At 38.3% G+C, this 24,173-nt stretch overlaps 1 protein-coding gene across 2 annotated transcripts in view; it reads left to right on the top strand.

The window, feature by feature from the left end:
* FXR1 (FMR1 autosomal homolog 1) overlaps positions 1-24,173 on the top strand; it is a gene marked incomplete at both ends in the record, with an annotated part of 64,077 nt that overhangs the window by 12,477 nt on the left and 27,427 nt on the right. For both annotated transcript variants that reach the window (XM_084230994.1, XM_084230993.1), the window contains 2 exons: positions 8,168-8,220; positions 12,719-12,812. In XM_084230994.1, coding sequence (XP_084087120.1) covers positions 8,168-8,220; positions 12,719-12,812 — 147 coding nt within the window. The remainder of the gene's footprint in view (positions 1-8,167; positions 8,221-12,718; positions 12,813-24,173) is intronic.

The following is a 24,173-nucleotide window of genomic DNA, read 5'->3' as shown; positions in this document are numbered from 1 at the left end:
CGAAAATCGAACTGCTGCAGTGGCTCGTGATAGCTTGATAGTGCTATCTTTAATTCCTGCACTACCAGGGAGGCCCCTACATAAGAATATTCTGTCAATAAAGTTTGAAGGAAGCAGTGACATGAGAATTTTTTTGCTTTTGTTTGCTAAGATAATAAATGTAACTAGAAGTTTGATTCCTGACCAATTCTTCTTGCTTCTACCATTTTAGATTATTGTCATAAAAAACCTAATCTTTTTTTTGAGGAAGGTTGTACTATTTTGCCCTCCTTTTGCTCAATCTCTTACCAGTCAAACTCTCCTCTAAGAATTTTGAAATTTCAGGTTTATAGCTTTTAGGGTATACACCTTGGGAATTTACATCTGGGCTACCATTGTGAACTATGTAATTGAGGATTTTAAACTGTGTGGTTTCTAGTAGTAGGTTGCTCACCTTTAAAGTCTGTTTTCACCTTTATAAGGAACATACATCTAGTGTTGCAATAAATTGTAGTAATAGGTCGGTCATTAGTGGGATTTTGAAAATTTTGAAATGATACTTTGCAGTCAAAGCCGTTACCTAGCCTACATATGTTAGTTCAGTGGAAATGCTCTCAAATTAATGCCTCTTAATAGATTTGTAAGTCACAACCCAAGAAAGACCTCTCATAAAATGATCAGATTTGGATAAGTTTTAGATAATATTGCTCCCTGGGTCTGGAAGGTCTAATAAAATAATTTTTTTTCCTTCAGAATCATTAAGTAATTTTTGCAGAGCCAGAGTCCTTAATTCATCTGTTTTCACTTAAAAAAAAAAAAAAAAAAAACTATAGTTACTGGCATCCCTGATGGCACAGGCGGTTGAGCGCTAGCACTGTGAAGTTGTCCGCAGCCTCTGCAGTGTGGGCTTGATCCCTGCCAGCTGGGGAGCTACCCACATGGTGCGGCAGACCTCTACTTCCTCCCCTCTGCAGTGTATTTCAGTCAGTCCACCTGTTCTGTTACCCGCTCTTTCTCTGGTGAATCCTCTCACCCTCCCACCTATATGGCCTATACCCTGGTTCTTGTATAAATAAATCTTAAAAAAAAAAAAAAGACACTATAGTTATCAGTTTTTCCATTTCTGGAAAGCATTCATACCATGTTTCTTTCTTTCTTTTTTTTTTTTTAAAGATTTATTTTATTTATTTATTTATACAAGCACTGGGTACAGTCAGAAGCACGGGAGGGTGAGAGAATTCACCAGAGCCAGACCGGGGAGCAGAGCAGGTAGAAGGACCGAAGTACACTGCTGAGGGGAGCAGTGGGCAGCAGGAGAGGTCTGCACGCCATGTGGGACCCTCCTCTGGTGGCCGGGGAGCAGCCGGGGAGCAGCCGGAGAGCAGCCGGGGATCGAACCGGCGCTGCAGAGGCAGCGGGCAGCTTCGCAACCCAGCGTTCAACCGCTGCGCCACCAGGGAGGCCCAATACCATGTTTCTTTAATCCCCAGTCTTGGGTGAAGGGGAGTGTCATTTTTCCCCCTAATCCCATAGCCATCAAGTCCAGAAACTTGATTTTTTCCAGCTGCAATGTTCTGTAATTTAAAAAATGTATCCTTAAGTTAGGCAGATATTTTTTTGCATTTTGTTCTTTGCACAGGCCACTTAAGCTGCCACCTCTCAATTGCCAAACACCTTATACAAATGTTAAACAAAATGAGGTTGATCTTTATACTCTGATGAGGGAGATTTTACAAGATATTTGGAAGGATGAAAATTAAAGTTCAGAGCAAATTGTAATACATGGGCAACATATTAAAGAAGGTTTATATCAGTGTATTAAACTTACGGCTCTTTTCTGTGAATTTTAAGCTTGCTCAGATGCTTTTGCTAACTCACCTGAGACTTACAAGTTGGGAATTTAACTGTTGTGTGTTGATTCATCCTCCTTGTATGTGATGTTTATCACATTTCAACTTTTAGGTAGTATAAACTTTTCCAGCTTTTTGTTTGTGATTTTTTTTTTTTAATATATAGTCAGGCTTTTTTTTTTTTTAAGATTTATTTTATTTATACAAGAATTGGGGTACAGGCCAGAGGTGCGGGAGGGTGAGAGGACTCATCAGAGACAGCGGGGAACAGAACAGGCAGACTGACGAAATACGCTGCTGAGGGGAGCAGCGGGCAAGACAGGAGAGGTCTGCTGGCCATGTGGGTTGCTCTGAGGCCCGCTTCACAGCGCGGCACTCAACTACCTACGCCACCAGGGAGGCCCATTTTTTTGTTAGTGATTTTTAGTGGGTTTGCATTTTTGGTTAGAAAGGCCTTCCTTACTCTAGTCACTTATTCATGAATAATAGAATGTTTATAGGTCTTACAAAGTTTGAACTTTCATTTATTTTTGGTGACCATCCATTTTAATTTTCCCCCCAAATTATAAATGTCTTAATATCATTAAAAAATAATCCGGTCTTGGGCCTCCCCTGGTGGCACAGGGAGTTGAGCACTGTGCGTGGTTGAGCACTGCACTGTGACGCTGTCCACAGCCTCTGCAGCGCCAGTTCGATCCCGGCCCGCTGGTGAGGGTCCCACATGGCCCGGCTGACCTCTCCTGTCACACCCGCTGCTCCTCTCAGCAGTGCATTTCATCAGTCTGTCTGTTCTATTCCCTGCTCTGTCTCTGGTGGGTCCTCTCACCTCCCACGCATCTAGCCTGCACCCCAGTTCTTGTGTAAAATAAATCTTAAAAAAAAAAAAAAATCCAGTCCTTCCACTATTTGTAATATCCATTGTTTTGAAATTTTTTTAAAAAGATTTATTTATCTACACAAGCATTGGGTACAGTCAGAAGTGTAGGAGGATGAGAGAACTCGCCAGAGCCAGAACAGGTAGACTGACAAGAAATACACTGCTGAGGGGAGTAGCGGGTGCCGCAGGAGAGGTCTGTCGTGCCTTGTGGGACTCTGCCATTGGCTGGGGATCGAACAGGTGCTGCAGAGGCTTGGGGCAGCCTCGCAGCCCAGCGCTCAACCGCCGCGCCACCTGGGGAGGCCCTGAATCTTTTGTTTTTAAAATTTTTGTTTTGTTTTGATTAAAGTACATTTTAATATTTGGTAGCTATTGGGCCTCCCCTGGTGGCTCAGGCGGTTGAGCGCCACGCTGTGAAGCTCTCCGCAGCCTCTGCAGCACAAGTTTGATCCCCACCGGCCTTGGACTCAAATGCACACTGCTGAGGGGAGCAGCGGGTGAGACAGGAGAGGTCTGCTGGGCCTTGTCTGTTGCTCCCTGGCTGGCCAGGTTAGGTCTGGGGATCAATTCCTGCTGTAGAGGCTGGCAGTAGCTTGATAGTGCTGTCTTTAACAAACCCTATTCCACCAGGGAGGCCCAGGTTTAGGTATAATTTTAAAGTAGATTTTATCATTTTATAAACTTACTCTTCTCTCACCAGGAGAACTAAGAATATTTCAGTGGAATCCATTTTAGAGGCATCTTGAAACTGTTATAATATCAGGATTTTTCTGAGAACTTGATGTGGCTTACTTATATATTCCTAGAATTTGTGTTTAGATTCATTAGCTGAGTTTCAAGATTTCTCACATAAATCTTAGACGTTTTTTATTGTTGTTAAGGGCATTGCTAGGACTTTATTTTGGTTTCTATCATAAGAATATTTTTCATCTATTTCCCAGCTGCTTGTTGATTTTAATGTAGAAACCTAATTGATTATTGGTTAATTTGCTACCTTACTGAAGCTTTAAGTTTAATTTTAGCTAGATACTTTTGAAAAAAAAAAAACACTTCAGATAGTGCTTTCATTGCTCAGGAATTCCTGCTTAACTCCTTATGGCATTTTTTTGTTTTTTTTTCCCTATATGACCTTCGATTGTTTTGTCAGGAATAATATTCTGAGATACTTTGATTATGCTCAGATGTGTTATATCCCCTTGTTATTACTTAATGATGCTTATTTTAAATTGTAGTTAAAGATTTCATTTGTACATGTGTTAAACTGAGTGAACAAATTAGAAGAATTTTATAATGATGCTTTATAATGATATGCAAATATTTGCATATGTGTAGGAAATAAAATAAATCTCAAGGATTTTCTTCTGGGAAATATTGGGTCAGATGAATGTTAAAAGGAAGATACAGTAGGAGACTAAATCCCTAAAGCTTGCATAGAGTTAAAACAAAAGCTCTCTCCCTGTGCCATGTGTAGACAAATGTACCTGTTATTTAGTGTCTCCAGAGTCTCAATGATCTTGTCAAAAAACTAGCCCTGCCATTTCCTGTCTTTTGAGAGTACAGGAATTTAGCATCAGTCTAGTGATTTTTTTTTATAATTTATTTTATTTTATTTTTTAAGATTTATTTATTTATTTATACAAGCACTGGGTACAGTCAGAAGTGCTGGAGGGTGAGAGAATTCACCAGAGCCAGAGCGGGGAAGAGAATAGGTAGAGTGACGAAGTACACTGCTGAGGGGAGCAGTGGGCGGCAGGAGAGGTCTGCGCGCCATGTGGGACCCTCACCTGGCAGCCGGGGATCGAACCGGCATTGCAGAGGCTGTGGGCAGCTTCACAACCCAGCGCTCAATCGCTGCGCCACCGAGGAGGCCGAGTCTAGAGATTTTTGACAGTACAAAATGCCTTTAAAATTGTTGACTGTGTGAAATAGACAAAAGTTTATAGAAATCTGGCCATTAGAAGTACCTTATACATAAAATCTAGGATTTGGGATTAGACCATGTTCCCTTTACTGTTCATTACAATTCAGAAACATTTTAGGATCTGAAGGGTATTTATAGTGAAAGTGAGTGTTCAGAACTGTATTTTTTTCCTTAGACTTTTGAAAAATGTATCCAAACAAAACTGATGCTGATGTTTGTGCTGGAAGTTAAATGGGAGTAGAGGTGGGAGAGATATTAAGCATTGATTTTTAGATAAAAAGGTTTCTGTTATAATGAAGAGTAGAATTTCCTAGTGGGCTTGAATTCTGATTTTGAATTTATCTTTTTGTTGTGTAAATTATACAGCAAAAATATTAATTTGTGAAACTTTCCAAACTGCAAGTGTGATGAGCTGCAATTGTCAAAGCTAAAAATATGGCTAACCTTTGATGACAAAGATATTTTAATATTTGGAAATTGTCAGTTTCTGACATACTCTTTCGTGTAGAAATGGCAAGGGTGTATACTATTGACTTGCTGGTGATATAACTGAAAGCGCTGACCCAAAATAATTGCTGAAAGTGAATGTTTAGGTGAACTAGAAATAGAAAAACTGGCCAGGCTGTCATTATTTATAGCACAGTCCAATAATCAGAGCTTGAACTGGAATGGCAACTCACTTTTTAGCTTTGGGAGGTGAAAGAGGGATAAAAAAGTCTTCAGAATTTTAAGACAGGAGCTATTATAGTAGCACCCTAGAAGTCCCAAGGAGGTATTCTGAGTTTTAGACCTCATCTGGGATATTTGCATGAAATATTACATAGTAACTAATCAGTTAATAAGCAGGTACTTGGAGTTGAAGAGACATTAGGGCCAAATTACAAAATAATAGAATTGAGTAGCAAATGTGGGAGGAGGTCACTGAGAGACTTTTAAATTTATGATTTACCTACATTCTGTGGTTGATTTATCCTACTATTAAAGAAACTAAGAGAACAGATTTTATTTCCATCTGTTACTTTCTTCTTTCCAAGACTCTGTATGTACATTTCCAGATTTTTAAGGTGATAATGGTGATTTGCTTGTTCTTTGAGCTTTTTTTTTTTTTAAGATTTATTTATTCATGCATACAAGAGCTGGGGTACAGACCAGAGGTGTGAGGGGTGGGGTGGGGTGGGGTGAGAGGATTTACCAGAGACAGAGTGAACAGAACAAGGGAATAAAACAGGCGTATTGACCGAAGTACACTGCTGAGGCGAGCAGTGGGTGAATCAGGAGAGGTCTGCAGCACCATGTGGGTAGCTCCCTGGCCTACCAGGGCATGGAACTTGTGCTGTAGAGGCTGCAGACAGCTTCATAGGTTGTGTCTTAACCCCTTGAGCCACCAGGGAAGTCCTTGTTCTTTGAGTTTCTACTGTTCAGTCTTTCTTTGCTGATTTGTTTGGAATAGTGTCTGACATACAGGAGGGAATTTAAATATTAGTAGTTGTTGCTTTGTTTTTTAATAAGGTATTCCCATCTGTGTAAATTTCCCAAATTTTATAGCATTGTGCTCTTTATTCATCTAGATTTATGCCATGAACTTCCTTTAGGATTATTTCAGAGGACTTTAGTGAGGAAGATGAAATAAACAGATTTATTCATTTCTGCCATGTTTTAACCAGGTACTGAAAGTATGTTTGCTAGTTTTTAGTGCAAATCCTGGAGTTCAGTGTGATAAACATGTTGTAATAAAGAATGTGCTAAGTACCTAGTGGTTAGGTTCCAAGTGTATTGTAAGCATTTGAGTGAGGTTGAGAATTTTGCAGTGACAATTGGCAGTAATAAGAATTGTTTACAGAAACATCAATTCCAAAGAACACCTGCACCCCTATGTTTATAGCAGCACTGTTTACAATAGCTAAGCTTTGGAAACAACCCAAATGCCCAAAAATAGATGACTGGATCAAGAAGATGTGGTACATATATACCATGGAATATTACTCAGCATTCAAAAAAGATAAACACAATCAATTTGCAGCAACATGGATGGCGCTGGAAGGGATCATGCTCAGCGAAATAAGCCAAAAAGAAAAAGAAAAATACCGGATGGTCTCACTCATAGCAGGAATCTAGAAAACTTAAATAAGGGACCAGGAAAATGAATAACTATAAGAAAGTGAAAATCAAAATCAACAAAAAACTATGAACCAGAGACACTTTTAGGGGGGTGGGGGCGGGAGGGGAGGGATTGGGGTCAGAATGGGGGGGCTGCAATTGTATGGGGAATATAAATATAAAATTTATTATCTTAAAAAAAATAAATAAAATTTCAGCTAAAATGTCAAAAAAAAAAAGAATGTAACTAGAAGATACATAAATATGAAAGGAAAAAAAAAAAGAATTGTTGTTTAATGTTACTTGTAATTATGCAAGTGCCAAGGACTGTTTGCCCCAGGTTATATAGTGGTAGAGTAAGAATTTGAACAGTTATTCTACAACTAAATCCTTTCTTCAGTGTATTATATCTTTTTCTTTCAGTTATACTAATCAAATGAATAAAAAGACTGATTTCAAAATTAATTCTAAGGCTAGAAAAGGACTAGTGATTTTTTTTTTATTGACTGTCTTTTATGTTCATTCCAAAATGGTTTTAAAGCATTTTGTTCACCATAAGCCTGTTTCGTTTTTGTTTTTGTTTCTTTAAGATATTTATTTATTTATTTATTTATTTATTTATTTATTTATGCAAGCACTGGGCACAGTCAGGAGCACGGGAGGGTGAGAGAATTCACCAGAGCCAGAGCGGGGAGCAGAGCAGGCAGAAGGACCGAAGCACACTGCTGAGGGGAGCAGCGGGCGGCAGGAGAGGTCTGCACACCATGTGGGACCCTTGCCCAGCAGCCGGGGATCGAACTGGCGCTGAAGAGGCTGCGGGCAGCTTCACAACCCAGCGCTCAACCGCTGCGCCACCGGGGAGGCCCACCATAAGCCTGTTTTATCATAAATGGAGGAAGAGAAGTTGGTAGGGGAAATGAGGTTAAATTAATAGCAAGGCAAGTTTTCAAAATCTAGCCAGTGCCATTTACTTATTTTTATTACCGGTATTTGTAATAAGAGTGAGTTCTTGCTCTCTGTTAGGTGCTTAATTTTTGTAATTTCATGAGTTATGATGAACTCAAGTTAAAACTATGCCCAAGAATGTTTAACTGATAGAATCAGCCTGGCATGTAAATCCTGACAGTCTGACTCTAGAACCTGTGCTGCATACTGCTTTACTCAAGTTTTAGTGTTAACTAATGCCTTTGATGTTTCAGGAATATGTTTTTATGTTTCCTCATTCCGAGGTGATGATACTGTATGAAAACTGAGGTTCAACGACGTTAAATATCTTACAAGGTCATATATCTCTTAAATGATGGCAATAGAAATCAAATACATATCTAATTCTAAGTTCTCTGTTATTTTCGGTACTCCATATTGTCTTTGTATTTCTTATATAGGCTTTTAGAGTTAATGTTCCTTTTAATTGAATGCTCATATGCCTTTGTTTTTTTGCAGGGATTTATCAAAGATGTTCATGAAGATTCCCTCACAGTTGTTTTTGAAAACAAGTAAGTTGTTTATTGATGGAATTCTTAATTTTAAAGACTAGAGGTACAAACTATTTGCTTTTAGGTGTTCTGAATTGGGAAATGATTTTGCTCTTGGGTGGGGGTATCTTTGGTTGTTTATCTTAAGAATTCAAAATATTCTAGCTTTGATAACTCTTCTCCTGCTTCCCCCCAATTTATTTCCCTTTTATATCATGACTGTTTTCTTTGCCAAGCCATATGTGAACATGAGTAAGTAGTTTTTGCAGAAGTAGATAGGGTTCATGAAATTATAATAGGCTTAATTTTTTAAAAGGAATAATTCTTTTTTTTTTTTTAAAGATTTATTATTTATTTATACAAGCACTGGGTACAGTCAGAAGTGCAGGAGGGTGAGAGAATTCACCAGGGCCAGAGCAGGGAGCAGAACAAGCTGACTGACGGAATACACAGCTGAGGGGAGCAGTGGGCGCCACAGGAGAGGTCTGTGTGCCATGTGGGACCCCCGCCCGGCGGCTGGGGGTTGAACCGGTGCTGCAGAGGCTGCGGGCAACTTCGCAGCCCAACGTTCAACCGCTGCGCCACTGGGGAGGCACAGTAGGCTTAATTTTTAATAGCTTCTTGAGACTCATTAATAAGATAAATAGTTTTTTGGAAAAGACATATCCAAAATAATACAGTGAATTTTCAGAAAATATTCCATTGAATGTAAAGTGTGAAAATGAAAAACCAATTTTACCTCCTACAAAGAGAGAATTTTTTTCCTGTTGGCCAGCCCTTAAGAATTTTAGATTTATGTCTAGTACTTTATTTTGTCTCACCACCAATCCATAAATCCTTTTAAATCCATTCCCCACCCCACCCCTTAGCTTCAGAAACTCACTTCATTTATTAATCTCTTATAGATTTTTTTTTTTAAGATATATTTATACATACAAGAACTGGGTTACAGGCCAGAGTTGTGGGGGGTGAGAAGACTCACCACAGGCAGAGTGGGGAACAGTACAGGCCGACTGAGTGAAATACACTGCTGAGGGGAGCAGCGGGTGAATCAGGAGAGGTCTGCTGTGCCATGTGGGCAGCTCCCATGCTGGGAATTGAACTCGTGCTGTGCATCTAGCCTAATAGGTTGTGTCTTAACCCCTTGTGCCACCTGGAAGGCCCCCTAATATCTTCTAGTTTTTGTAAATATTTTATCTGTCTGATTGTCCAGTATTTGTTTTTTTTCTGACTTTACTGCACATAATTCCCTTTAGTTCCCTTCAGTTTTCCTGTAAATGGCAACATTTTTATCTTTCCTTATGGTTGAAGACTAAGTATTCTATTGTGTGATTCTACCACATCTTTTTTTTGTTTTTAAAGAGTCATTTTACTTATGAATGCTGGGAACTGGGCTACAGGCCAGAGGTGCAGGGAGAGGGGGGTTGAGAGGATTCAGCAGAGAAAGGGAAGGGCACAGAATAGGTGGATCTATTGAAACAAACCACTGAGGGGAGCTGAAGGGAGCAGGGAGACAAGACAGGAGAGGTCTTGTCTGCACCTGCACCAGGTGCTCCCTGACCTGGGATTGAACCCATGCCCCAGTGGCTGGTGACAGCCACAGTGCCTTGACTCCATCCCCTGCACCATTGGGGAGACCCTTTTTATTTAAAATTAAAACAATTTTTTAAAAAAGATTTATTTATTTATTTATACATACATACATACAAGCACTGGGTACAGTCAGAAGCGTGTGAGGGTGAGAGAATTCACCAGAGCCAGCACGGGGAACAGAACAGGCAGATGAAATACACTGCTGAGGGGAGTAACGGGAGAGGCAGGAGAGGTCTGCGCACCACGTGGGACCCTCACCAGCGGCTGGGGATCGAACCTATGCTGCAGAGGCTGCGGGCAGCTTAGTAGCCCAGCACTCAACCGCGGCGCCACCAGGGGAGGGCCTAAAACTTTTTTTTTAAAAGATTGATTCATTTATGCATACGAGAGCTGGGGTGTAGGCCAAGAGGTGCAGGGTGGTAAGGATGAGTGGTTTCACCACAGGCAGATTAGGGAGCAGAAAAGGCGGATTGACTGAAAAACACTGCTGAGGGGAGCAGCTCCTGGGGAGACAGGAGAGGTCTGCAGTGCCATGTGGGGTTAGCACCCTAGCCATGGGATCGAACTCATGTTGCAGATAGATTCATACTGCTGATACTTAACTCCTTGCACCACCAGGGAGGCCCTTTTTCAAAAAAGTTTAAGGTAAATGCAGATCGTTTTTCAAATGACTACACCAGTTTACATTCCTACCAACAATATAACAAAGTTCCTTTTTCTCTGATCATCCTCTCAAGCAATTGTTTTTGTGGGTCTTCTGAATATGTTTCATTCTCACAGGTGTGAGATGATATCTCATGGGTTTAACCTGCATCTTCCTTACAAGAAGCAAGATGAACATTTTCCCATGTATTGGCCTGCATATCCCCTTTGGTGAATCTGTTTAGCTCGAATGCCCTTTTTTTAATTTTTCATTGTTGAATTGTATTAAATTTGAATATATCTTGGATATTAACTCTTTGTTCATACCAAATTGTGAATATTGACTAATTCATTTGAATATCTTTTTAATCTACTTAAATTTTCGTCTGCTGTGCAAAAACCTTTTAATTGACATAATGGTAATTATTTTTGTTTTTCATTTTCCATAGTGGTTGATTTTTCAGAAACATCTTTATCATTGATGTCATGAAATAACCACCAATGTTTTCTTCTATGTATATGATTGCTACAGGTCTAAGGCCTAAATCTTTTATCTGTTTTGAAAATTAATATTTGTGAATATGCTTAACTTTTATTTATATATATATATATTACATCATTTTTTTTTAAATGCATACAAGAACTGGGACACAGGCCAGAGGTGTGGGGGTAGGGGAGTGAAAGGAACCACCAGAGACAGAGTGGGGAATAGAACAGGCAGATTGACTGAAATACACTGCTGAGGAGAGCAGAGAGTAAGTCAGAAGAGGTCTGCTGCGCCACAGGGGTAGCTCCCTGGCCCGGGTTCGAACTCGTGCTGCAGTGGCTGAGGACAGCCTCATAGGTTGCATCTTAACCCCTTGCACCACCAGGGAGGGACACCCCCCCCCCCCCCCCCCCGCGCGCGCCATAGAATTTCCTTCACCATTGCACCCATCCACCATCACCACAGTCCCCTGTGCATCTCCCTCCCTTCCTCTAATCTCTCTCTCTCTCCTCCTCCCATGCAGGATGTCTCTGATTTATAATGCTGTTTCGTTGTGTTTTGTATTGTTTCCCCCCCCCCCGTTTTTTTCTTGGTTCTATATTCGTATAAGTGAAACCACCCAATATTTTTTTTTTCCTTCTGACTTATTTCACTGAGTATAATTCCTTCTAGCTCCATCCGTGTTGCTGCGAATGGGATTAGTTTATCTTTTTTGACTGTTGAATATGCTTAACTTTCAAAACGCTCGAATGTTGAAATGATGTTGTAGATCTTCCAGATGTCAGGTAGTAGTCAGAATAAGTATTGTATCTTTAATCACTTGAAATTAATAAGAATTAGTGTCAATTTTATAGGTACTTTATGGGCTAGATAGTATTGAAACTTGGGCTTGATTAGGAAGGGTTGTAAAGGAATTTTGTATAATTGAAGGTCAGAAATGAACTGTTCAACTTTTAAACTGCTGCTGACTGACAGGGAAACAAATGTTGAGATGATTTCTGTCTATGTGCAGTTGTCATTTAGGTAGTAATGATGACAATAAAGAATCCAGGAATCTTTTACTTGTTTACTGCTGTTTACCCCAGCATTGGTAGATAGAAGCTATAGGAATATTTTATGTGCTGCAGGTGTGCCTTCCAGACATGTGAGTTGGCTGTTAGGGCATACGAGTAGCAAAGAATTTAAAATTTTATCAACTCAGCTTTTTAAAAAAAAATATAAAAAATGCCAAACAACACTTAATTTGTTTTAATACATTTATATTTGCTGCAAGTATTAAAAGTAAACATTTTTTTAGTTTTAATTATAGTGAATATGTTCATTGTAGAAAAAATGAATGTTTGGTTTTTCTGTAAACATGTATATTGAAAAAGAATTATGCACTTTATATTTTATAATCTATGAAATTGTATTCCTTTGGATGAGTGATATATTTATTAAAATGTTTAAATTGATTCCATTACTGTTTATTGACCACAGTGTAGGTGTGACATTACTTTGAATTTAACTTATTGCTATGAACTTACCTATTTTATTTGCAGAATAATGTACGTATTGTTCTGTTATGATTAATAATTTGAATATAATTGCTATTATAAAGTTAAAAGCCATGTGAATGAATCTGTTCTACAACAAACTGCTTGGAAAAATACAATACTAAGTTGTAGTTCTTGAGAGCACGTTAAATGACAAGTTAACAGACAAATGTACATTGCTAAGCATAGAGTATCTAGCTTCCACATTAGGTACTGTTAGAATAATATATTTTAAAATATAATTCCTTTTCTAATCCTTCAGTTGGCAGCCAGAACGCCAGGTTCCATTTAATGAAGTTAGATTACCACCACCACCTGATATAAAAAAAGAAATTAGTGAAGGAGATGAAGTAGAGGTATGTATTTGTAAGTTTATTTGCTTGCCTGCCTGTACAAAATAATTTTTTTTTGTAGGAGAATTTGTATAGCTGATTGAGAATAAATCTTAATTCATTTCCTCTATTTCTACTGGTCATGACTGTGTGATGTTGCAGTGTTTGAGTTTCAGAGTTAGCACGGGGATTCATGTCTTCTGCCATTTTTAACTTTGTGGCCTTGGGCAAGTTACTTTTACTAAGTGAAGATAATTTGAGGTTAAGGATGATAGTGCATTTGAACAACTTTGCATGGAGCATGGTGCACAGAGAACTGTGTGGTGTTGGATGCTATTTTCCTTGTTTCTGGTAATTAAAATTTGTATTTTTGTTAAATATTGATAGTTGTCATGCTTTAATATAGTGATCATCAATACAGTTTACATGTAATGTGAAATTTTATAATTAGTTGTACTGTTATGTTGAATATTTTACAAATGTCTGGAATAATTTAATAGCACAGAAAAACAAAAAAGAAATAAAACAAAAATGACTTGCCAGAGATTGACAATACCTCTTATACCTCTGTTCTTGGCTTACATATCATTCATTCCCAGGTTCCATGATCTCCCTCCCTTACCCTCTTTTAAAATAAAAAAGTAATCATTTTGTACTGCTTCTTTGTATTTTTCTTTGTATTTTGCTTTTTTCACACTTAGATAACCTGTTTTTTTTTGTTTTGTTTTGTTTGGTTTTTTTTTAAGATTTATTTATTTACGCATACAAGAACAACTTGTATGGGGTACAGGCCAGAGGTGCTGGGAGTGAGAGGATTCACCACAGACACAGTGGGGAACAGAACAGGCCGACTGACTGAAATACACAAGCAGGAGAGGCCTGCTGCATCATGAGGGTTTACTTCTTAGTGGGGGGTTGGATAGCTTCATAGTGATGAGACTTAACCACTTGCACCACCAGGGAGGCCCACCTGTCTTTTTAATATTCTACCGTTGTTGATTGATAGGTCTGCTCTTACTAACAAAGCAACCAGGAAATGTCAAATAGTGGTGTAATGAGTTTGTTGAAGATAGAAATTTTATTATTGATTTTTAAGAAATTGATAAAGTACCTCTTAGGGGCTCATGTTTCTCATAAGGAATTGACTTGATAGTGTTGAGAGATTTTCATGTGTCACTTTTGCCTGGGTTATTATGTAAGATGGGGTGGGGAACTAGGAACAAAGGAGAACCTCTGCTGTTGAGCTAGTTATCTAAATGCTTTCGTAAACACTGACTGAATAGTACAAGCTTGGCACCAGACACAGGTCTGAGCACTTATAAATGGACTCATTTTATTCTTCCTAATTTTTAAATGGTAACTTTTGAGTTCTTCCTGGTAATTGTGGATGTTAAGCTAGGAACCAGGAAATTGAGCTGCTTTAAATTCCTGACAGCCTGATTGCATTTCTTTTCTAAAATGCTGTCTAGATTTTAATTACTTGCTTGTAATTTACTGTGTACTTTCTTGCTGGGTCTCATAACATGCCACAGATAATCTTGTCATGGAATAGTGAACGTACTCCTCAATACATAGTCTTCACATGACTCAGTTTTTTCCTTTGACAATTGGCTTTACCAAAATTTGTTCTAAATTTTTTTAGAATTAGATTTTATCACTTTACCATTCATTTATAAAACTGTCATTTCAGAAATACATCTTCATACTGTGACATGCACGTGCTTCACTCATCACTAAAGCTCCACTGTTACTACTCTGTCACTTTAACCCCTTCTACCTCCCATTCTCTTCACCCCTCCCCTTCTCCTCTGGTAGCACCCTATATTTCACTGAATCTGAGTGTAGGGTACTTTGTGGGATGCAATGAATTGTAGCATCAATGCTTCTGATTCCTACTGTACCATGCTAACTTGCACTTTAGACTCTGGTAAAAGTGTTTAATATTACATCCTTCCCTAATATCTTTCTATGAAGATGGATAAAAGAACTTGATTGTTTTTCAAAGTTTATTACTTTTGGAATTCTGGTGATCAGTTTGTTCAGACAAGTTACCAACTTGGTTTTGGAAATGCTCAAGAAGTAGAGGTCAATTGTGACAGTTTTTTTTCATACATTTTGTTAAGAAACTTTCTGGTAGTTTCAAAAGATTGGTGGAGTGCTGGGGCCATTGTTAGAGTGTGCTTTCCCTAATTCCAGTTTAAGGATGTCCTTTCCAGTAGTTCCTGGATGATCTGTGTACCCCACCTCCCTAATGTGTATAAAACATTGATGTTAGAGATTGGGTGACTCGGAAATTATTTACCACAGATTATTATATTTCATTTTGTTTCATGATTATTTCTGGTGAAATTTTCTCCTTAAAATTGTAAGAATCATCTGAAATCAAGATGTTATTTTTTTCACTGTTGAAATTGATATAAGGAGGAAGTTTAAAATTAATCTTGCCACCCACGGAAACGTTTTTGGGGGGTGAGGCCAAGATGTTATAATTCTTTAGTTAGAAATCTACCTGTGTAACCTGGAATGTTTAGCACTTGTAGTTAGTGTTTTATATTTTGAAGCAACTTCTTCTTATTAATCTGTAAATTTTTATAAGTCTGATAAAAGGATGCTAATGTCTTAAGAATTTTCATGTCCTTGATCACTATTAGTAACAGCATCTTTTAAATCTGTTTATTGGATGCTCAGTGCCTTGTGTGGTTTTTTTGGGGGGTGAGGGTCCATGTTTATAGTTTTTATAGGAAATCTTTGTATTTTATCTGTTTATACTGAGTTTTCTCCCCAATTTTAGAAAGACTGTTGAATGAATGGCTTTTGTTGTTGAATGGCTTTTGCTGCTAAGAAGTTGTTATTTTTATTTAGGTCTGCCAGGATTTTTGGTGTGGCCTCCAAGATACCCTTCTTAGTATTTCTATAGGTATGAATTTAAAATTAAAAACAAAACTTTTTTTACTGTAACTGAACTAAAAGCAGAAATGAAAGTAGAACTTCTGGAAGAACCATTTCTTCTTGCTGCCTCTTGTACTTTTCCTAGAACTTGACCTATCACTGGGCCTTGAGTAGTAAGAGCTGGGTCTTTGAAGATATCCTGATGAGGACTTTGTTTTTTAAGGATTTATTTATTTATGCCTTCAAGAGCTGGGGTGTAGGACAGAGGTTCGGGGCTGGGGAGAGGGATGTGAGGATTCACCAGAGACAGAGTGGGGAGCAGAACAGGCAGATTGACTGAAATACGCTGCTTGAGGGGAGCAGCAGGCTGAGAAAGGAGAAGTCTGCTGAGCCATGTGGGTTGGCTCCCTGGCCAGGGATCAAACTTGTATGCAGTAGCTGCAGATTGCTTCATAGTGCTGACACTTAACCCCTTGTGCCACCATGGAGGCTCCCTGAGGACAGTTTTGTTTAAGGAACTGTCCATATCTTGTGGATATGAGGTGACTGTACTTACAAATTTTTTTTTTTTAAAAGATTTATTTTTGTTTATACAATAGCTGGGGTACAGGCCAGAGACGTGGGAGGTTTGAGAGGACTCACCAGAGACAGAGCAGGGAGCAGAACAGGTAGATGTACTGAAAGCACTGCTGAGGGGAGCAGTGGTTGAGACAGGAGAGGTCTGCCACGCTGTGTGGTATCTTCCTGGCTGGCTGGAAATCAAGCCCGTGCTGCAGAGTCTGCGGAGAGCTTCACAGCGCTGCGCTCAACCCACTGCGCCACCAGGGAGCCCTGTTACTTATGAATTTTTACAAAGGACAAATCTTTGAGCTTTTCACAGTTTTCATTTTGCTGTTAACTTGTAGGAATAGCAGTCAGTTCAAACAATGATAGAACGTTTTCTGAGGTTCATCATCAGTGTGTTTCAGGATGACCACATTGCATCAGGGTCAGCTCCACCTTCCTGGGTTTCATGAACTTGCCCATTTAAACAACCACTCAAGTCTACATCTGAAAGGCTAGACTTTTTTTTTTTAAAGAGTGCTTAGGACAGGGCATATTTTTTAGGATAATTTTTAGTGTATTAAATCATTGGCCATTGTTTCTGCTAGTCACAAGTCTGTAATAGTAATAATAATAGTTAATATACACATGCTTTTTAAAGCATATTGTTTCATTTTAACATAGCAGCCCCCTGAGAACCTGTTCTAAACCTGTGCATACTTTATTAACCTTTCCAGTTTTCTGTAGCCTAAATATTGGGAAGTAGATAAGCATTATTAATCCTGAATATTAATCTTTACTATATCTTGCTGTGTTCACAGGGTGTTGCAAGTTTTAAGAACCCCTGTTCTTTTTTGGTGTTAGGAACTCTTCCTCCTCTTTGAAGAAGGGGAAAGGTGACTGATAAAGCAATTAGTAATAAGGTTTCCACAAAAGATGATAAGGGAGAGAGCTTTTTGTTGAGGTCTTAAGGCATTACTTAAAGATCCAACCTTAAGACATTTTCATTCTAGAAGGTCAGGAATGGTTGAATATTGACAGTTTCGTGTGGTTTACTCTGTAACATAGTTTTGCTATAAAAATGTTCAGCTACTTGAGGCTTATGTTTCAGTTAGCTTATGAGACCTCTATAAAGTTATAGAAAAAATTATAAAGTAGTATTTTCGTTTAAGTGTGACCCACTGATTTTGTAGGGGAGCAAAAATCTGTCATTTCAAAATCTTTGCAAAAGGTCAGAAGATTTTTTTTTTCGTAAAGATTTATTTATACAAGAACTGGGGTATAGGCCAGATGCGTGGGAGAGTGAGAGGATTCACCAGAGACAGAGCAGGCAACAGAACAGGCAGGCTGACTGAAATACACTGCTGAGGGGAGCAGTTGGTGAGACAGGAGAGGTCCGCCGTGCCATGTGGGCATCACTGCTGCCGGCTGGGATTGAACCCGCACTGCAGAGGCTGTGGACAGCTCCATAGCGCTGCGCTCAACCACCTGCACCACCAGGGAGGCCCGCAAAAGGTTCTTTTTGTAGGAGGGACTCTGAAGGCTGAGTGGAGGCTGCCTTTTGAAAAAGACATTTTGTGGTGGCAGTACAAATTATAGTAGGAAGTTGATTTTGAAAGCTCTGAAATTCAGAAGTTGATTTTTAAACCCAATTATTTGACTTAAAGTGGTGGCATATATTTAAAAAATCTTAACAATTAACAGTCAAAGTTTTTTCAATGTTGTTTAATGGTTGACTTTAAAGATTGCTAAGAAAATGATGTCTTGGCTTACACCATTGGAGTTAGTAGGAAAATGAAGAGTTCTTTACATTATCTTAAAATGGGTATATAATATGAGAGATATTAGAAGGAAAGTAAAAATTTTTTTCTTCAGTGATTTTACATGTGAGATGCTTTGTATTTAAGTATAGACAACTGCCTTGTTTAGCAAGTTAACGCATGTTACATGGGAAGCTTGATATTTCAAGCCAAAATAAAATTTTACAAGTTATTCTGAGTTTTCCCCATGAGCTTAATATATTTGATGTTAAAAACTTGTATTTTAATGATGAAGTTTTCTGGCTGAAGTATTAGCAAGTTTTTGTTTTTATGACATGTTTTTCCTTTGTCCCATCTTTTATGGCAAATTGTCAAGACTTCACATCATACAGGATGTTTTATTTCCATTAAAATTTTATTGCTTTACCTTTTGTTTTCAAAACTTAGATAAAGTTTGGACCTTAACATGCTTCACTACCCCTCCATCAGGCTTCATGAAGGCTGATATGCCGTCACTTTTTCCCTTCTGTCCCCACCGCCCTCTCTGCTGGTAACCACTGTGGTTTTTATAGAATCTGAGTTTTTATTTGCAAGTTTGTTTTTTAGATTATATTCCACAAGTGAGAGAAACTTTAATTGTATTTTACTTCCTGACTTAGTTATCATAATCACCTCAAGTCTCATCCATATTGACCCAAAAGGCACCATTTCACCTTTTTTTACATAGTCCATATTATCCCACTGAGTATATATGTTACAGTTTCTTTATCCTGTCATCTGTTGATGGGCATGTAGATTGATAACCGTGTCTTAGATATTGTTGAGTAATGCTGCTATGAACATAATAGTGCGTAAGTCTTTTCCATAGTAGTGTTTTCTTATTCTTCAGGTAAATACCTAGCAGTGGTATTGCTTGGTCATATGGTAGTTCCATTTTTAGTTTTTTAAGGCATCACTATACCCTTTTTATATAACGTGTGCACCAGTTTCCATCAATGGTGAATTTAACGGTCCTTCTCCACAACCCCAACACTTGTCTCCAGTCTTTTTGATGTAGCATTCTCACAGGGCCAAAGACCTGTATATTTTAATTAAAATGTTGGGATAGGTGCCTTGAGAGAAGTTAGGCAAAGGCAATAAGAATAATTCAAGATAGAATATTTTCATTGTATAATTTTTAAAATTCTGTATGTCCACAAAAGTTACATTATACACGTGGCTTACTTCTTATCTTTAAAAGTATTTGGTTCCTAGCAACCCATTGGATATTTTTAGCTGCTTGTATTTAGAATCACTCCGAAATGTCAAGTCCATGGTTAGTCTTAGTTCTTTGGAAAGGTTCATACATTAAAGATTTTCTTGGGGTTTGCCTATTTTCCAGGATTTATGAAATCCATTGTTATACTAATGCACTAATATTATTGAATTGGTAGATAAATTGCATTAGTGTGGTCTTGATGTTAAGTTTACTTTCCTAATGTACGCTTTCTTCATAGATGATGAGATGAAATGGTGGTTAATGAGAACAGTACCCAATAACTATCCCATCTAGTAGGAAAATGGGCCATTGTGGTTAACTAAGTATTCAGTTTAGTGGTGAGCATTATTTTGAAAATTTTTTATTGTTAATTTGGTGAAAACTGGTAAAAATTCTCTACCTTTGGTGTTAATACTATTATTTCTATTTGGATGTAAATGTCAAAAGTATAGTTGAACATTTATAATGTGACATTTGCATCCAGATTGGAATTTCATTTTGATTACAGTTTGATTGTGTGCAACAATTGAGAGATCATTTTGCAGTGAGATTTGACTTGAAGTGATTTCATAAAAAGGGTCTTGAAATAGGTTTTTGGAATACTCCTTGAACCTGTAGCCTTCAGTCTGAGTATTGCTGTTTGCACATTTCTCATGGGCAGTTCTTTGTCGATTGCTTTTTAAGTTCTTCCTTGGGCCATTCTTTTAAAATCTGAAATGCTGCTTTGCAATAGTTTGGAGATTTAAATGGAATGTGAAAATGGAATTTCTATGAAGTGCCCTTACTGCAATTGCAGTCAAAAATAAGTAGCCAATGGGCCTCCCCTGGTGGCGCAGCGGTTGAACGCCAGGCTGCAAGGCTGTCTGCAGCCTCTGCAGCACCAGTTCGTTCCCCGGCCGCTGGCAAGGGTCCCACAAAAAAAAAAAAAAAGTAGCCAACATAGTAATCTAGGGCATAATTTTCATGATTTTTTTTTTAACATTATGATGGGTTTTTTAAGTGATTTCTTTTTTTTTAATTGTGACATTCTCCATTTTTATCAAGAATATGCTTTGACTCGCAGAACTTGAGTGGAGCCAAATTCATAGTGTTTCAGTTCAGACTCTTAAATTTAATTGACTTTGTCTTTCAAGGGTAAAATCATTAATTAAGCTTACCAGAGATGGATGTAAGAATAAATGGAATATGGCATTTTAATGTTGCATGAGAAAGTTTTAAGGCAGTCCAGAATGGTTTCTTCTCTTTCCTGCCGGTAAATTTAGATGTAGGAATCCAGATTCCCAGAAGATTATCTGTGGTGAAAATAAAAAATAGAACAAGAGATTTAGGTACTATAAAAGCATGGGGTTTTTTTGGTGGTTGTTTGCTTGTGTTGGGTTTTGTGGTTTATTTATTTTTTTAACCTAGCAACTTGAGGCCTCTATCCAATATAGATCAACAGGAGATAACACTAGTCTGTTTAGCTGAGCTGCCTTTTTAAGAGACTGCTTGGAATGGGAACTTTTACCTATTCAGAAATCAAAAAAATAGTCATTAGCATTTAATCATTTGGGTTCAGCAGACCTTTTTTTTTTTTTTGAGTTTGAAATCCTGCTTTCTTTTTTTTTTTTTAAATAATAAATTTTATTTTTATATTCCCCATACAATTGCAGTCCCCCCATTCTGACCCCAATCCCTCCCCTCCCGCCCCCACCCCCCTAAAAGTGTCTCTGGTTCATAGTTTTTTGTTGATTTTGATTTTCACTTTCTTATAGTTATTCATTTTCCTGGTCCCTTATTTAAGTTTTCTAGATTCCTGCTATGAGTGAGACCATCCGGTATTTTTCTTTTTCTTTTTTGGCTTATTTCGCTGAGCATGATCCCTTCCAACGCCATCCATGTTGCTGCAAATTGCATGTGTTTATCTTTTTTGAATGCTGAGTAATATTCCATGGTATATATGTACCACATCTTCTTGATCCAGTCATCTATTTTTGGGCAAAAGCTTAGCTATTGTAAACAGTGCCAGCAGACCATTTTTATTGTTTTTCATATTAAGACATCATATGATTTTATAGCAGTAAGAATAGAATGGTGGTGGCCAACACTGATTTTTTTTTTTTTTTTTTTTTTTTAGTTTTTTACATCATTGTTCATTTTTAAACAATATTTACTCCCCCCCACCCTCTCAGGTGTAGTCCCCATAGAGTTTCCTTCACCAATGCACACGTGCACCATCACCTCAGTCCCCTGTGCTCCTCCCTCTAATTCCTCTCCCTCCTCCTCCCCTGCAGTATGTCTCTGTTTATAATTGTCTGTTTTTTTGCTTTGTTGTGTTTTGTACTGTTACTATTTTTTTTACACTGATGTCTTATGTGGTTCCCTTATATTCCTGCTATAAGTGAAACCATCCGATATTTTTCTTTTTCCTTCTGGCTTATTTCACTGAGCATAATTCCGTCTAGTTCCATCCACGTTACTGCAATGGCATGAGTTTATCTTTTTGATTGCTGAATAATACTCCATCGTGTATATGCCACATCTTCTTGACCCAGTCATCTATTTTTGGACATTTGGGTTTTTCCAGGTTTTACCTATTGTAAATAGTGCTACAATAAACATAGGTGTATAGGTGGTCTTTTGAATCAGTGTTTTTATGTCCTTTGGGTAGATCCCCAGTAGTGGAATTGCCGCATCATATGGAGCAAAAAATTGCTCCTTTTTTTTTTTTTTAAGGTTTATTTATTTATACGAGAACAGGGGTACAGGCCAGATGCGCGGAAGAGTGAGAGGATTCACCAGAGATAGAGCAGGGAACAGAACAAGCAGACTGAAGAAATACACTGCTGAGGGGAGCAGCTGGCGCGGCAGGAGAGGTCTGCTGTGCCATGTGGGACCCTTGCTTGATGCCAGGGATCGAACCGGCGCTGTAGAGGCTGCGGACAGCTTCACAGCGTAGCACTCAACGGCCTGCGCCACCAGGGGAGGCCCAGTAGCTCCATTTTTAGTAGACTGAGGAACCTCCAGACAGCTTTCCATGTGATTGGACCAGTTTGCACGCCTACCAGCAATGTAGGAGAGTAGGAGAGTTCCTTTTTCACCACATCCTCACCAACATTTGTTGTTGCTTGTTTTTTTGATATGTACCATTCTTACTGGTGTAAGGTGGTATCTCAGTGTGGTTTTAATTTGCATTTCCCTGATTTTTTTTTTAAAAGATTTATTATGTGTACAAGAACAGGGCACAGACCAGAGGGGGAGGGGGAGGTGAGAGGATTCACCAGAGACAAAGTGGGAAACAGAACAAGCAGATGGACTGAAATATACTGCTGAGGGGAGCAGCCCGAGAGTCAGGAGAGGTCTGCTGCACCATGTGGGTAGCTCCCTGGCCTGGGATCCAACTCGTGCTGCAGTGGCTGCTGATAGATTCATAGGTTGCATCTTAACCCCTTGCGCCACCAGGGAGGCTCGCATTTCCCTGATTATAAGGGACAACTTGGATATTTTTAAACTTAAGTATGGCAAATCTGTATTTTCCCTGTTTCGACAATACATCTATCTTTTAAGTTCTTTGTTACTGCTCATCAATTATGCATATAGTGGAACATACCCGCTTTATAAATATATTTATAATGAGTTCTAGCTTATCATTACTAATGGTTCCTCTTACCACTTCAATCCTCAGAATGCAATATGTAAGAATATTTTGGAACTGTTGATTTCTAATTTTATTGAACAAAATCTAGTCATATTTGTATACACAATTGCTTTTAGCGTCTTCACTTATGAATTATATCAAGTAATTTTGAAGCTTTATTGTCTGAGATTCTGTTTATAATTTCACAGTCGTCACTAGCATCTAGAGTGCTATTGTTTGTGTCTTTACCTCAGCCTTCTAATTTCACTAATTGTGAAAGTTCTAAGTTTACTTTTCTTTAAAATTAGGCATGAAAAATAAAAATTCTGAATTCTAAACTGTTCAACAATAATCAAAGTCTAAGAATGGTATCTCCAGTCTTTTTATTTTTTTGGAAAGATTATTAAACTGGAGGATGTTTCAGTTCACTGTAGTATTCTTCCAGGTGGTGATATGACCATTCTGTTTTCTTGAGACTTTTTTTAAAAAGTATAATTGATGCATGAAAATGAGATGGCAAAGTGTTTCAAGATAGAGGAAAAGTTAATTAAGATCATTAGATTCTATCTTAGATTTATAAAAGGGTCTCTGATAAATACAACTGAAAAATGGATGACTTTTATTTTAATAAAAGCAAATTTTTGTATTTTGGAAGACCTATAAGAAAGGACAAGCTATGAAATAGATGTGCTCATAAAAGAAATGCAAATGTTAAAATTGAGTTCAGGTGGAGCTGATCGTTGGCATATAGTCTTATATTTCCTCATAGCTTTTTTTAAAGATTTATTTATACATACAAGAACTGGGGTACAGGTGAGAGGTGCGAGGGGTCAGAAAATTCACCAGAGACCGGGAACAGGACAGGCAGACTGACTGAAATACACTGCTGAGGGGAGCAGCATCGGGCGAGACAGGAGAGGTCTGCTGCTCCTTGTGGGAAGCAGAGGCTGCAGATAGCTTCACAGTGCTGTGCTTTAACTCCTTGCGCCACCAGGGAGGCCCCAGAATTATTTGCCTGTTGGTGGTAGTTTTTATTTATATCACAGATTATTAACTTGTATAGCTTTCTCTGGCCATCTCTTCAGGGTCAACCTCAGTTTCTGTGATCGTCATTTTTGAGGGGGTACTTCTTACTTGTGTCTTCACAGTCCCTTTGCCCCCAGTTTTCCATGCATTACAAATATATCAAAGAAGCTGCATAAGAAATAGCTCTAATCCCTAATGGAAATTTTCCTAATCTGTAATATTAAAGCCCTGATAATTAGGTAAACAATATGCAATTTTTTTTAAAGATGGATTTTGTAAGATACTCCTCTGCT

Source organism: Talpa europaea (genome assembly GCF_964194135.1).
Source record: "Talpa europaea genome assembly, chromosome: 4".
Lineage (NCBI taxonomy): Eukaryota > Metazoa > Chordata > Mammalia > Eulipotyphla > Talpidae > Talpa > Talpa europaea.
This window is presented reverse-complemented; position numbering and strand designations above follow the sequence as displayed.